The sequence below is a fragment of the Euleptes europaea genome, chromosome 1 (assembly GCF_029931775.1).
Source record: "Euleptes europaea isolate rEulEur1 chromosome 1, rEulEur1.hap1, whole genome shotgun sequence".
NCBI lineage: Eukaryota > Metazoa > Chordata > Lepidosauria > Squamata > Sphaerodactylidae > Euleptes > Euleptes europaea.
In genome coordinates, this window is record NC_079312.1 from 181,359,600 (window position 1) to 181,373,397 (window position 13,798).

A 13,798-nucleotide genomic window follows, 5' to 3' on the forward strand; every position below is an offset into this window, starting at 1 on the left:
AAACATGCTGAAAGGCTCAGGGAGAGCGAGGCGACCTCCAATGGTCGGAAAAGGCATGCATAATCAATAGGGTTGCCAACCTCTCGTGAGAATGAGCAAACCGTAGCACTGTGGCTAAATAAGAGAATGGTATAATATTACAATGATATATATGTCTCATTACACATCAAAGAATCAACACTAGTGAATTTTCAAAAGCAATATATTGTTGCAAAAAGTCCTTTGGGTTGCTAACTCATGCAACCGTTGCATAACATAACTTCCAGTATATACATGCCAGAAAAATCCAGTTTACATACAGTCGGAAATAAGAGTCCCAATACAAAAACTGCAAGACAGCACTAGATCTTCAATGAAGATGTAATTGACAAGAGCGAGGTGGAGGGGCTGTGGTTCAGTGGCAGACCCCTGTTTGACACCCTGGAGAACCACTGCCAGTCTGAGTAGACAATACTGACTTTGATGGACTGAGAGTCTGATTCAGTATAAGGCAGCTTCATGTGTTCATGCGTATTGCCACAGACACTGCAAACACAGCACAAATCACAGGCAACTATCACGACTGGCAAGACAGGCAAGCAGCTCATGGCCCATTTCACTCGGAGGTTTCTTCAGTCGCCGATCAACTTGCATATAACCTAAAGCTGTGTTCAGCACTGGCGCACATATAATATTATAATCCGACGTGTAATGTCACGTCATCAGTTGCAGGTGCATAGATCCAAGGACAGTCTCTGGCCGGTCTCAAAGGATCCTGTTATGTTATATGGGAGTTTATTTTTCTGGCATGTATATATTGGAAATATAGCCCTGTGGCGCAGAATGGTAAGCTGCAGTACTGCAATCCAAGCTCTGCTCACGACCTGAGTTCGATCCCGACAGAAGTCGGTTTCAGGTAGCCGGCTCGAGGTTGACTCAGCCTTCCATCCTTCCGAGGTCGGTAAAACGAGTACCCAGCTTGCTGGGGGTAAAGGGAAGATGACTGGGGAAGGCACTGGCAAACCACCCCGTAAAACAAAGTCTGCCTAGAAAATGTTGGGATGTGACGTCACCCCATGGGTCAGGAATGACCCGGTGCTTGCACAGGGGACCTTAACCTTTATATATTGGAAGTTATGTTTTGACAACTTAAGGGTTATGCAACGGTTGCATGAGTTAGCAACCTAAAGGACTTTTTGCAACAATATATTGCTTTTGAAAATTCACTAGTGTTGATTCTTTGATGTGTAGTGAGACATATATATCTATTGTAATATTGTACCATTCTCTTATTTAGCCACAGTGCTGTGGTTTGCTCAGCCTCCAGGTGGTGGTTGGAGATCTCCTGCTATTACAACTTATCTCCAGCCGATTGAGATCACCTGGAGAAAATGGCCGCTTTGGCAATTGGACTCTATGGCATTGAAGTCCCTCCCCTCTCCAAACCCCGCCCTCCTCAGGCTTCGCCCCCAAAATCTCCAGGTATTTCCCAACCTGGAGCTGGCAACCCTCATAATCAAAGCCCTGAAGCAGTTGGTGTGCGTGTGACTCTGAGGGAAACAGCCTTTTGTAAAGGTCCGGAGAAAATTGCCCCAATGTCATCGAAGTCTCACACAACCAGACCGTTAATAGGGTCAGCAGCTGTTCAGTCTTTACATATCAAGTATAATAAATATTTTTTGTTTGAAGTGCTGGCTTTAAAAAATAAAACTTGCAGCAAAGAGTGAACATTTGTATCCTAACAGGGATATTGGGACGAGGTACACGTTAAGTTGGGCTGTATTTTCAAGCAATCCAAGCCCGTCTGTCCTAGCAATGTGCAGTGGGAAAATTACTAATCGTGATGCAAAACAACTTATAAATCCTGCAAATGCTTCAAGAAGAACAGAACTATTTTTGGCAGCAGTTGGAAGCCTCCCACTCCAACCATTTACTCTGGCATCTCACAGTTGGGTTCCATTTTGCTGGGCGGTGGGTGGGTGTAGTAAGGATAGAAGGACTCCGTAGATTTGTGCCTAACAAGGGCTTTTCTGCATGTTTCCCCCCCCATCAGCTCTGGCCCCGTACTGCTTTGGTTTATTCCATGATTTCCCCATGCGTTTTTGTGCATTTAATTTTCACTTTTTTTGTTTTCTCCCCAGTTTTCCCCCCCAGCTCTTTTGAGACTACTTTTACCCCAATGTTTTTCTGGAAGCCAATTTTGAGTTGGCTTTTTCCTAGTGCATAATGTTGCTATCAGTTAGAACATGAAAGGTGGAGTGTAATTTTCCTAAAGAGCTGTTTAGAGATTCAGAATCATAGAGTTGGAAGGGACCACCGGGGTCATCTAGTCCAGCCCCCCTTCACAATGCAGGAAATTTACAACTACCTTCCCCCCCACACACACACACAGTGACCCCCTACTCCATGCCTAGAAGATGGGGAAAAAACCCTCCAGGATCCCTGGCCAATCTGGCCTGGAGGAAAATTGCTTCCTGACCCCAAGTGCAGGGGAAGAAAGAATTATTCCGGTCTAAGGCTGAAAAAGTACAAAACGGAGCTGGAACGCCTGGCTGCAGAAGTTCTTGGCACTGTCCGCGCTGCCACTTCTTGTCTCTAGGGCTTCAGCATTTCCTGTACAAAGACGTGCTGCTTCCTCATGCATTCAAGAACTGCTCTTTAGCAAGCAGGAGTAGTTGTTTGGGGTTTTTAAAGACAACCCCAGGTTAAGAAAGGGGCCTGCTGCAACATTTTTTCCCCAGGTTAGAATACAGCAAGAGTCCAGTAGCACCTTAAAAGACTAACAAAATTCCTGGTAGGGTATGACCTTTCGTGAGTCACAGCTCACTTCTTCAGTTCATACCCTACCCGAAATTTTGTTAGTCTTTATGGTGCTTAGTGGACTCTTGCTCTTTTCTACTGCTTCAGACAGGCTAACACGGCTCCCCATCGTGATCTTTTCCCCAGGTAGTACAGAAGTGGGAGGATGGAACCATGAACCCTTCTATGTGTAGAGGTTGCCAACCTCCAGGTGGTGACTGGAGATCTCCTGCTATTACAACTGATCTCCAGCTGATAGAGATTGGTTCAACTGGAGAAAATGGCCACTTTGGAAGGTGGACTCTATGGCATTTAATCATGGAATCGTAGAGTTGGAAGGGACCACCAGGGTCATCTAGTCCAACCCCCTGCCCAATGCAGGAATTTCACAACTACCTCCCCCGCACAGCCCCAGCAACCCCTACTCCATGCCCAGAAGATGGCCAAGGTGCCCTCCCTCTCATCATCTGCCTAAGGTCATAGAATCAGCATTGCTGACAGATGGCCATCCAGCCACTGCTTAAAAACCTCCAGGGAAGGAGCACTTACCACCTCCTGAGGAAGCCTGTTCCACTGAGGAACCGCTCTGTTAGAAATTTCTTCCTAATGTCCTGACGGAAACTCTTTTGATTTAATTTCAACCCATTGGTTCTGGTCCGACCTTCTGGGGCAACAGAAAACAACTCAGCACCCTCCTCTCTATGACAGACCTTCAAGTACTTGAAGATGGTTCTCAAGTACTTGAAGATGGTTATTGAAGTCCCTCCCCTCCCCAAATCCCGCCCTCCCCAGGCTCCACCCCAAAAATCTCCCACCGGTGGCGAAAAGGGACCTGGTTGGCATGAAAGCACAGTAAGGGGCTGTGGAAGGAATTGCCTGTTAGAGAATGGAGAGCGAACCATCGCAGGATGCTTTATTTCATGCTTGTTTTCATTGATGCTTTGCAAACACAGCCTTTGGGATGGCATAACACAAGAGGAGACTTGGGGGGGGGTATGGAGAGAGGGAGACACTGACCCACTCCCAGGAGCTGTTTTCCTCACTGGGGCCAATGCAGCTTAGCATGGAACTGGTTAAAGCTTCTTTCTTTCCCTGGGCCAGTCTCTGCCTTGATCAAAGCAATCCTGGAAGCTGCATTTGCAAAAGGATGGTGATGATGATGTATGTGTGTTAAGTGCCACCAAGTCCCTTCCAATTTATGGTAACCTGCTGGGTTTTTTTTTTTTTTTTTTAACTTGAACCAGTAACTCCCAGTCTATCCTACACGCTATCCATTGCAACACACTAGCCCCCACCCTTAGCCCCAAGCAACCGCCTGGCACTTTTAAGAGCAGCACCACTAAGGAGGCCGTTGCTCCAAAGTGAGGGAGATGACTCCCCCCAGGAAAATTTCAGCTCAAAGGCTGCATGGGGAGGAAGGCAAAGGACCTTCTCCGTGCTGCAGTTCTGAGTCAAATTGGGCTCCCAATTATTTTTAATTTTTTTAAATTTTATGAACACATGAAGCTGCCTTATCCTAAATCAGGCCTAAATCAGGCCCTCGGTCCATCAAAGTCAGTATTGTCTACCCAGACCGATAGCGGCTCTCCAGGGTCTCAGGTAGAGGTCTTTCACATCACCTACTTGCCTGTTCCCTTTAACTGGTGATGCCGGGGATTGAACCTGGGACCTTCTGCATGCCAAGCAGGTGCTCTACCACTGAGCCACGGCCCTTTACAATCACTGACACAAGGACACAAAAAAAGAGGGGGGAAACTTCATCATCGAAACAATAAGTACAACAAAAAAGAACGAAAACACAAAAAAGGGAAAAAAATTACAGCGTTATTGGTCGAGGGCTTAATATTTGTTGCAAGTTCATATGTATGTATGTATAGATGATAGATAGATAGAGATAGATAGATATTCTTTTAATTACAGGTATAAATGGAATACAATAATAGCACAGGTGATTGATACGATTAGAAATGAAAAGAAGGGTCATTATAATTTTAATTCATCTTCCGTAATCTTTGAAATGGCTTGGATAGATGTTGCATTTCTTTCTGGTTTGTGTACGAGATGAAATTGTGCCACCTTTCATAAAAATCCCATAGCTTTGCCTTTGATAGCTCTAAGCTGACGTGTCAGTTTTTCTGCCATAGCCATTTGCCACAATTCAGAATACCAAAAGCGTAACGTTAAAAATTCTGCTGTTTTCCAGTGATGATTTTTAAAAATCACATTACCTGTGGCTGCTGTGTGACGGCAAGGAGAGGGAAAAAATGTATGTGTAGTTTGGCCTGAAGAAACCCAAGTTTTCAGCCTTCCTTCTTCTGACTGATCGTGGTGTAGTGGTTAAGAGCGGTGGTTTGGAGCGGTGGACTCTGATCTGGAAAACCGGGTTCGACTCCCCACCCCTCCACATGAGCGGTGGAGGATAATCTTGAGAACCGGGTTGGTTTCCCCACTCCTCCACACGAACCCAGCTGGGTGACCTTGGGCTAGTCACACTCTCTCAGCCCCACCTACCTCACAGGTGTCTGTTGTGGGGAGGGGAAAGTGATTGTAAACCGGTTTGAGTCTCCCTTAAGTGGTAGAGAAAGTTGGCATATAAAAACCAACCTTTCTTCTTCTTCTCGCTGGTAAAATTAAAAGTTTCACAACCTCTTTGCTCACAAAGTAGGAACTTTTTTTGGGGGGGGGTGCCTCGGTTGCTGGCAGGGTCTGAGGAGTGGGCGAGGAATTCTTTTGTTTGAAACATTACACTTATCATGCGCAAAGAGGGCATGCACTTGGGCCAACGTTTATCTCTGGTGCGCCAGGCCAGGCTGGTGGCATTTGCCTCGAGCTGGGAAGGCGCTGGGTTTCTTATCAGGAGGCATAGACTCACTTCTTCTTATCTCCCACAAGCTGAAAGGACAGGACGCGGAGCGATAAGCAAAGTTCATTCATGTTCCTGCTGACGGCACAGCCTGGAAGACATTTCACGCCGGCGGCAAAGAGGAAGAGTAGAGGCTGGCTGCCCAGGAGGTCCAGGGGGCAGCCATCCTCAGGTGATGTATTGTGAGTGGCAGGCAGATAGATCTGATTTGCCTGGCCTGGCACAGTCTGCCGGGAAAGTTCCTAGCACAAGGGCAGGGCTGTTGTTCTGCACCTCTCCATCATGTAAAAAAATAGTTTTAAAAAATTCAATCCCGAAGTTTAGATGATACATCCAAGCTCCTAATTTTAAGAGCAGAAATAATAAATTCAACTGCAGAGGGCATAACTCCCTTATTGCTACCAGCCAAGAGAAATAAAAGGTAGAAATCATGTGAGCAGACAGGAAATGTAGCAACAAGAGGTGTTATGAAGCAAGCCCTTTGAGTGGAACATAAAACAACTAAAGAAAATATAAGTTAATTATTCAATGTCTTCTCTTCTGCATGGACAGGATTTCTGGACTAGAGGGACTCCAGCGTAATGCTACACTTTTTTCCAAAGGTAGAAGAAGAAGAAGAAGAGTTGGTTTTTATATGCCGACTTTCTCCACCACTTAAGGCAGAATCAAACTGGCTTACAATCCCCTTCCCTTCCCCTTCCCCTCCCCACAACAGACACCCTGTGAGGTAGGTGAGGCTGAGAGAGCTGTGACTTGCCTAAGGTCACCCTTGGCTTCGTGTGTAGAGTGGGGAAACAAATCCAGTTCACCAGATTAGCCTCTGCCACTCATGTGGAGGAGTGGGAATCAAACCCGGTTCTCCAGATCAGAGTCCACCAAACCACTGTTGGCTCCCATTTACCTGGCCTAAAAAGAAAAGCTCACGATAATATTGGGACTGTGAGAAAATTAAAATATTGTTGCTGGGCAGGAAATAAAGGGCTTTCCCCAGTAAAGTGCAGAACAAACTCTTTTTAGCGAGCCCTGCCTTAGTTTATGAACTGCCAAAAGGCATGTAAGTCTGGTGGGTCAGAGCAGCAGAAAGAAAGGGTGCACAGGCGGCAGGCAATGGCGGAGGAAGTTGCCGAGATGAAGCCAGGAACTTCGACACGTTGGGGAGCCGTCCTTCGCAAGTTTGCCTCTGCAAGTCCTCATCTGTGCCGAGGAAAGGACGAGAAGTTGTTGAGCATCGCCTTTCCCTCTCCCCCCTCCCGCTCTTGAGTCTAGTCATGCATGTTAATGCGCACCTGGAAAGGACAGGTAAGTGACGGACACAGTCTGTCACCCTCGCTATGCTGATAGGGAGTGAAAGGTTATCTCTGAGAAGCTCATGTGGTGGACGGCTCGGCTCCCTGCCAATGTCCCAAAAGGTCCCCATCCCCTCCCGGCCAATAATTGGGCAGATGGCACAGAAGGATGTCCTAGCCACCTTGGCCGTGCATCTGGAGGCTATAAAGAGGAGCGAGGCGCACTGCAAGAAGCTGGCTGGTGGGTCTCAGCTGTGGCCGGTGCTTGCGTTCCCGCCCTGTCTATGCGCCCAGCCATGCACAAACTCTTCCTGGCACTGGTCCTCGGGGTGCTGTGGTCTGAGATGAGGCTGGAGAGCGAAGCCAGGACGCCTCCCTACGGCGTGAAGCTGTGCGGGCGGGAGTTCATCCGCGCCGTCATTTTCACTTGCGGAGGGTCCCGATGGAGACGGGCAGGTGAGTGGTGGGCACTGTAGGGGGGAAAGAAGAAGAAGAGTTGGTATTTATATGCCGACTTTCTCTGTCACTAAAGGAAGAATCAAACCGGCTTACAGTCCCCTTTTCCTCACCACAACAGACACCCTGTGAGGTAGGTGGGGCTGAGAGAGCTGTGACTAGCCCAAGTCACCCAGCTGGCTTCATGTGGAGGAGTGGGGAATCTAACCCGGTTCTCCAGAGTTCACCGCTTAAAACCACCACTCTTAACCACCACACCATGTTGGGCATAGGCTGGTTATGAAGACAGGGGCTGTGTGGTGTAGTGGTTAGCGTGCCAGACTAGAATTTTGGGAGAGCCAGGCTGGAATTCCCCGCTCTGCCCATGGAAGCTCGCTGGGTGGCCAGTGATGCTTTCGGCCTAACCTACCTCACAGGACTGTTGTGAGGATAACTTGCAGGAGAGGACAAGGATGTCCTCATTTTGGGGAGAAAGGTAGGGTATAAATGAAGTAAATAAATAAGTAAATAAATAAGAGGCATTGGCGTTCATACCAGGGTGGGGCTTGTTTGAGCGTCCACACAACGGGGGCCACTTAGTCACCCACTATCTAGGTTTCCCCTTTCTTTGCTCCAGTCTTTCCCAACCTTTTGATATGGGCCATTTATTCAGGGCTGTTTCCTCGCGGTCACCCCACCGACTACTTCAGGGCTTTGCTTTGACTATGCTTGCCTTTCCCAACCATCAGAGGTTGACTCGCTCTTCCCGCGCGTTTCCGTGCATTTTGCCAGTGTTTTCTAGACCAAAATGTGCAGAAATGCGCGGGGAGAGGAAGGTGACCTCTGACGGTCAGGGAAGGCATGCATAATCAAAATGAAGCACCGGAGCAGTCGGCAGGGGTGACCATGAGGGAAACAGCCCTGCATAAATGGCAATGGTCTTCTGGAAAAGACCGTAGAAAAACCACGTTTGCCCCACTCTGCTGATTTGTGTGGGGTTTCCAACTTAAGAACTTTGGAGCCAGCCCGAGAGGACAGGAACCTCTCCGCCTATCAGCTTGGAAGTGGAAAGGGCCATCAAGGCTCAGCAGGAGTGTGGCAGCCCCTCAAGGGGTTTGCCAGGCAACAGATGAACTGGGGTGGCTTGCCACTGCCTGCCTCCCTTTAGCAATCCTGGACTTCCCTGGTGGTCTCCCATCCAAATACTAAGCAGGGCCGACCCTGGTTAGCTTCCCAGATCTAAGGAGATCGGGCTAGTCTGGGCCATCCAGGTCAAGGCAAGAGACAACAGAGGTGGTTTGCCTCTGCGTAGCAACCCTGGGCTTCCTTGGTGGTTTCCCATCCAAATACTAACCACCACAGCATAAGGATCTTTACCGAAGGTAAGCTGTGTGTATATAAGAAAATGTGTGTATTAAGTACCGTCAAGTCGCTTCCTACTCATGGCGACCCTATGAATGAAAGTCCTCCAAAATGTCCTATCTTTGATAGCCTTGCTCAGATCTTGCAAATTGAAGGCTTTGGCTTCCCTTATTGAGTCAATCCATCTCTTGTTGGGTCTTCCTCTTTTCCTGCTGCCCTCAACTTTTCCTAGCATGACTGTTTTTTCCAGTGACTCTTGTCTCATGACGTGACCAAAATACGATAGCCTCAGTTTAGTCATTTTAGCTTCTAGGGTCAGTTCAGGCTTGATTTGATCTATGACCCACTGATTTGTTTTTGTTTTTGTTTTTTGGCAGTCCAGGGTATCCTTAACACTCTCCTCCAACACCACATTTCAAAGGAATCTATTTTCTTCCTATCAGCTTTCTTCACTGTCCAGCTTTCACAACCATACATAGTAATAGGGAATACGATGGCATGAATTAATCTACTCTTGGTGGCCAGTGACACATCCTTACACTTCAAAATATTTTCTAGCTCCTTCATGGCTGCCCTTCCCAGTCTCAATTTCCTTCTGATTTCTTGGCTGCAGTCTCCCTTTTGGTTGATGGTGGAGCCAAGGAATAGAAAGTCTTGAACAATTTCAATTTTCTCATTGTCAACCTTAAAGTTGTGTAATTCTCCTGTAGTCATTACTTTTGTTTTCTTGATGTTCAGCTGTAGTCCTGCTTTGGCACTTTCTCTTTTTACTTTCAGCAGTAGTCGTTTCAAATCTTCACTGTTTTCTGCCAATAATATAGTGTCATCAGCATATCTCAAATTATTAATGTTCCTCCAATTTTCACTCCACCTTCATTTAATCTAATCCAGCTTTCCTAATTATATGTTCTGCATACAGATTGAAGAGATAGGGAGATAAAATACATCCTTGTCAGACACCTTTGCCAATTGGAAACCATTCTGTTTCTCCATATTCTGTTCTAACTGTGGCCTCTTGTCCAGAGTACAGGTTGCGCATCAAAACGATCAGATGTACTGGCACACCCATTTCCTTTAAAACCAGCCATAGCTTTTCATGATCCACACAGTCACAGTTTTTTTTTAAATTAAGTATTTTCTGATATCCACACTGTGTGTGGATATAAGAAAATACTTAATTTAAATATATATATATATATATGTCCATTCTAAAAGGTCCCACTTGGATGTTGGAAAGCCTAACTCAGACACACACACCCGGCGCTCTGATTCGCTTAGCCTTAAAAAGGAACTGGGTATGTTTAGCCTGAAGAGGAGGAGACTGAGAAGGGATAGGATAACCATCTTCAAGTACTTGAAGGGCTGTCATACAGAGGATGGTGCCGAGTTGTTTTCTGTTGCTCCAGAAGGTCGGACCAGAACCAACAGGTTGAAATTAAATCAAAAGAGTTTCCGTCTGGACATTAGGAAGAACTTTCTAAAAGTCAGAGCGGTTCCTCAGTGGAACAGGCTTCCTCGGGAGGTGGTGAGCTCTCCTTCCCTGGAGGTTTTGAAGCAGAGGCTAAATGGCCATCTGTCAGCAATGCTGATTCTACGACCTTAAGCAGATGATGAGAGGGAGGGCACATTGGCCATCTTCTGGGCATGGAGTAGGGGTCACTTGGGGTGCGTGGGGGGGGGAGGTAGTTGGGAATTTCCTGCCTTGTGCGGGGGGTTGGACTAGATGACCCTGGAGGTCCCTTCCAACTGTATGATTCTAAATGCTGCTCCCATGTCTCCATCTTGGTCTGTCATTGCAGGAGATCTCGGTGCCCTCCCGGGAGGCGATTCCACAGAAGCCTTCGTCGCAACATCTTCTTCCAGCGAATGGGACTCAATCCGTGTCCCCCCAAAGGACCCTTCTGATTATTTTGGGAGCTGGAGGGGCCACAGTCCCTCAGACGAGGCCTGGGCCTTGGACCGCGGTGCACGTGACGTGATGGCCGGGCTCAGCAACGCCTGCTGTAAATGGGGTTGCAGCAAGAGCGAAATCAGCTCTCTGTGCTAGGGGGCAGGGGGCATGTTTGCACGGGTGCCTCTGTGTGTATATATACATGACAAAAAGGAAGCATTTTTTAAAAATATCCATGATCTTAGACCAGGGGTCCTCACCATGGTGGCCATGGCACCCACAAACACCTTTCCAGCGCCCACCAAGTGTTTTTTTTTAGAGCCAGCATGGTATAGTGGTTAAGGGCAGTGGACTCTAATCTGGAGAACTGGGTTTGATTCCCCACTTCTCCACGAGGAAGGGCGGACTCTAACCTGGTGAACCAGTTTGGTTTCCCCACTCCTATACATGAATGGAGAGCCAGCGTGGTGTAGTGGTTAAGAGCGGTGGTTTGGGGTGGTGGACTCTAATCTGGAGAACCGGGTTCGATTCCCCATTCCTCCACATGAATCATAGAGCTGGAAAGGACCACCAGGGTCATCTAGTCCAACCCCCTGCACAATGCAGGAAATTCCAAACTACCTCCCCACCTCACACACCCCAGTGACCCCTTCTCCATGCCCAGAAGATGGCCACGGTAGACTCTAATCTGGTGAACCAGGTTGATTTCCCCACTGCTCCACATGAGCAGCAAACTATCATCTGGAGAACCGGGTTTGATTCCCCACTCCTCCACATGAGCGGTGGAGGCTAATCTGGAGAACCGGGTTGGTTTCCTCCACATGGAACCTGCTGGGTGGCCTTGTGCCAGTCACAGTTCTCTCCAAACTGTCTCAGCCCCACCTACCTCACAAGGTGCCTGTTGTGGGGAGAGGAAGGGAAGGCGATTGTAAGCCGGGTTGATTCTCCTGAAAAGGCAGAGAAAAGTGGGGTATAAAAACCAACTCTTCACCTTCTTCTGATTGGGCTGCTGCCCAGGAGGACTTCTGACTGACCACTGGCGATGCAATTGGTTGGGCAGATTGAAATAACATTTTCTCAGTGACAGCTGCCATCAGTCTTGGCTTTATTCTTTCCCACTCCTCTTTCCCAGTCTATTTTTTTTATAATTAACCCCTTTCTTCCCTGCGCTTGGGCTTCTTCTGTGTGTGTGGCTCCGCCTCCGGCAGCAGCCATTTCCCTGCCTCCTGCGGCAGCCGTTTCGTGGTTGCGCCCACCACCCTGTGTCCAAATTCCAAAAGCACCCACAGGCTCAAAAGGGTCGGGGACCCCTGTCTTAAACCATCATACACCATAACGTATGCATCGTCGGCCATGAACCCAACCACTAGACGTCCACTATAATCACAGAGCTAGCAAGAGATTCTTCGCACATTGTTGAGTCACTCGCAAATGGCAACCTGTCAGCCACAAAGGACACGGGGGGGGGGGTCTCTTGTCCCCTAGCCTCCCACCCTAGTATTACCACTGCATGGCAGTCCTTTCCAAATTCTGAAATAGGGAAACCCCTGCCGTTTTTCCGTGGAGCTGTTCTAGCCACAGAAAGGGGTCCTGGTATGAGACCGGGGGCCCTCCTCGGCCGGCACAGAGAAGAATTGGGCAGGGAGGCGGGAACGCCAGGGAGTCCCCTGGAGAATTTGTGTGTGTGTGTGTGTGTGTGTCTCGCTGGTTATCTTGTGCATAGATGTCTCTGGGCTTTGCGCTGGCCTCTCCGATGAGAGGTCCTTCCATTGCTGCCCCCTCGTCCTGTTTTGAGACTGGAAATATGTCAAAAGCTGAAATTAAAAAAAAGATGGAATAAACATGAAGCATGTTGACTTTGAGCTCTAACGGGATGAGCGGATACCGCACTGAGCAGAGCGGATTGTAAGACTCCAGCACCTCGTTGCATTTCTCTCATAAGGAACTTTACTCCAGACATAATCGCGAGTTTAAAAGTTTTATTTAAGAAAGCCAGCGAGTTCAGTGGGTCCGTTGAGACATAAGGCTAGAACGCAGACATGGGGAAACACCAGTACATTTAAAGGATTCATACCATAGGATCGATTAGTTTCAGGATTCAATACAAAAGGGCCGAGTTGAGGCAGAGTTGCCTTGATGGTTTAGGTATAAGGAAACATTACAGAAGGTAACAGCCAGTAACTATTCACAGGAAAAACCATACATGAAACTAATGTGTGAAATAGCTAGGTGATTGCCAGGGCTCCCAGGCATTGTTCCGCGGGACCTGGTAACTCAGTAATGATTAGCCTGGCCAGTCTCCATTGAGGTGTAGATGCCGGGAGGGATGGGCAGAGGCAGAAAGCCAGGAAGCCTTAGCTGACACGGATTTCTTACCAAATGCTGTCATAGGATTGCCAGCTCTGGGTTGAGAAATACCTAGAGATTTTGGGGTGGAGCCTGGGGAGGGCAGGGCTTCGGGAGGGGAGAGACCCGAGTGGGGTATGGTGCCCTGAGTCCACCCGCCAAAGCAACCATTTTGTCCAGGGGAACTGATCTCTGTACTCTGGAGATCCAAATCCAAGCGCTGGGACTGATCCTTAGAACCCTAAAAGCCCTGGGCTCTCTCAAGGACCACCCTTGCCCATATGACCATACCTGCAGACCCTGGTTTTCATCCTACCAGTTTAGCCTGAAGAGGAGAAGACAGAGGGGACATGATAACCATCTTCAAGTACTTGAAGGGCCGTCATGTAGAGGAGGGTGCCGAGTTGCCCCGAGAAGGTCGGACCAAAACCAGTGGGATGAAATTAAATCAAAAGAGTTTCCGTCTAGACATTAGGAAGAATTTTCTAACAGATAGAGCGGTTCCTCGGTGGAACAGGCTTCCTTGGGAGGTGGTGGGCTCTCCTTCCCTGGAGGTTTTTAAGAAGAGGCTAGATGGCCATCTGTCAGCATTGCTGATTCTATGACCTTGGGCAGATGATGAGAGGGAGGGCACCTTGGCCATCTTCTGGGCATGGAGTAGGGGTCACTGGGGGTGTGGGGGGGAGGTAGTTGTGAATTTCCTGAAGTGTGCAGGGGGGTGGACTAGATGACCCTGGTGGTCCCTTCCAACTCTATGATTGTATGATCTGAGCTGCAGTCCATTGCAATGCAAGACAGGGTCTTTTGGATGGTGGTACCCAACCACTGGAATGTAGT

General features: G+C 48.1%; 1 protein-coding gene across 1 annotated transcript; it reads left to right on the top strand.

Moving 5' to 3' along the window:
- The first annotated feature begins 7,183 nt into the window (after positions 1-7,183).
- RLN3 (relaxin 3) lies at positions 7,184-10,771 on the top strand. Its single transcript, XM_056867037.1, has 2 exons — positions 7,184-7,383; positions 10,524-10,771. The coding sequence occupies exons 1-2, from the start codon at positions 7,212-7,214 to the stop codon at positions 10,769-10,771; spliced, it is 420 nt and encodes a 139-aa protein (XP_056723015.1). The 5' UTR covers positions 7,184-7,211.
- The last annotated feature ends 3,027 nt before the right edge of the window (positions 10,772-13,798 follow it).

Excerpts from the sequence above, each read along its gene's own strand:
- RLN3 (XM_056867037.1), top strand. The coding sequence starts at position 7,212 with ATGCGCCCAGCCATGCACAAACTCTTCCTGGCACTGGTCCTCGGGGTG. Across the intron at positions 7,384-10,523 it reads GTCCCGATGGAGACGGGCAG|GAGATCTCGGTGCCCTCCCG; the intron begins GTGAGTGGTGGG and ends CTGTCATTGCAG.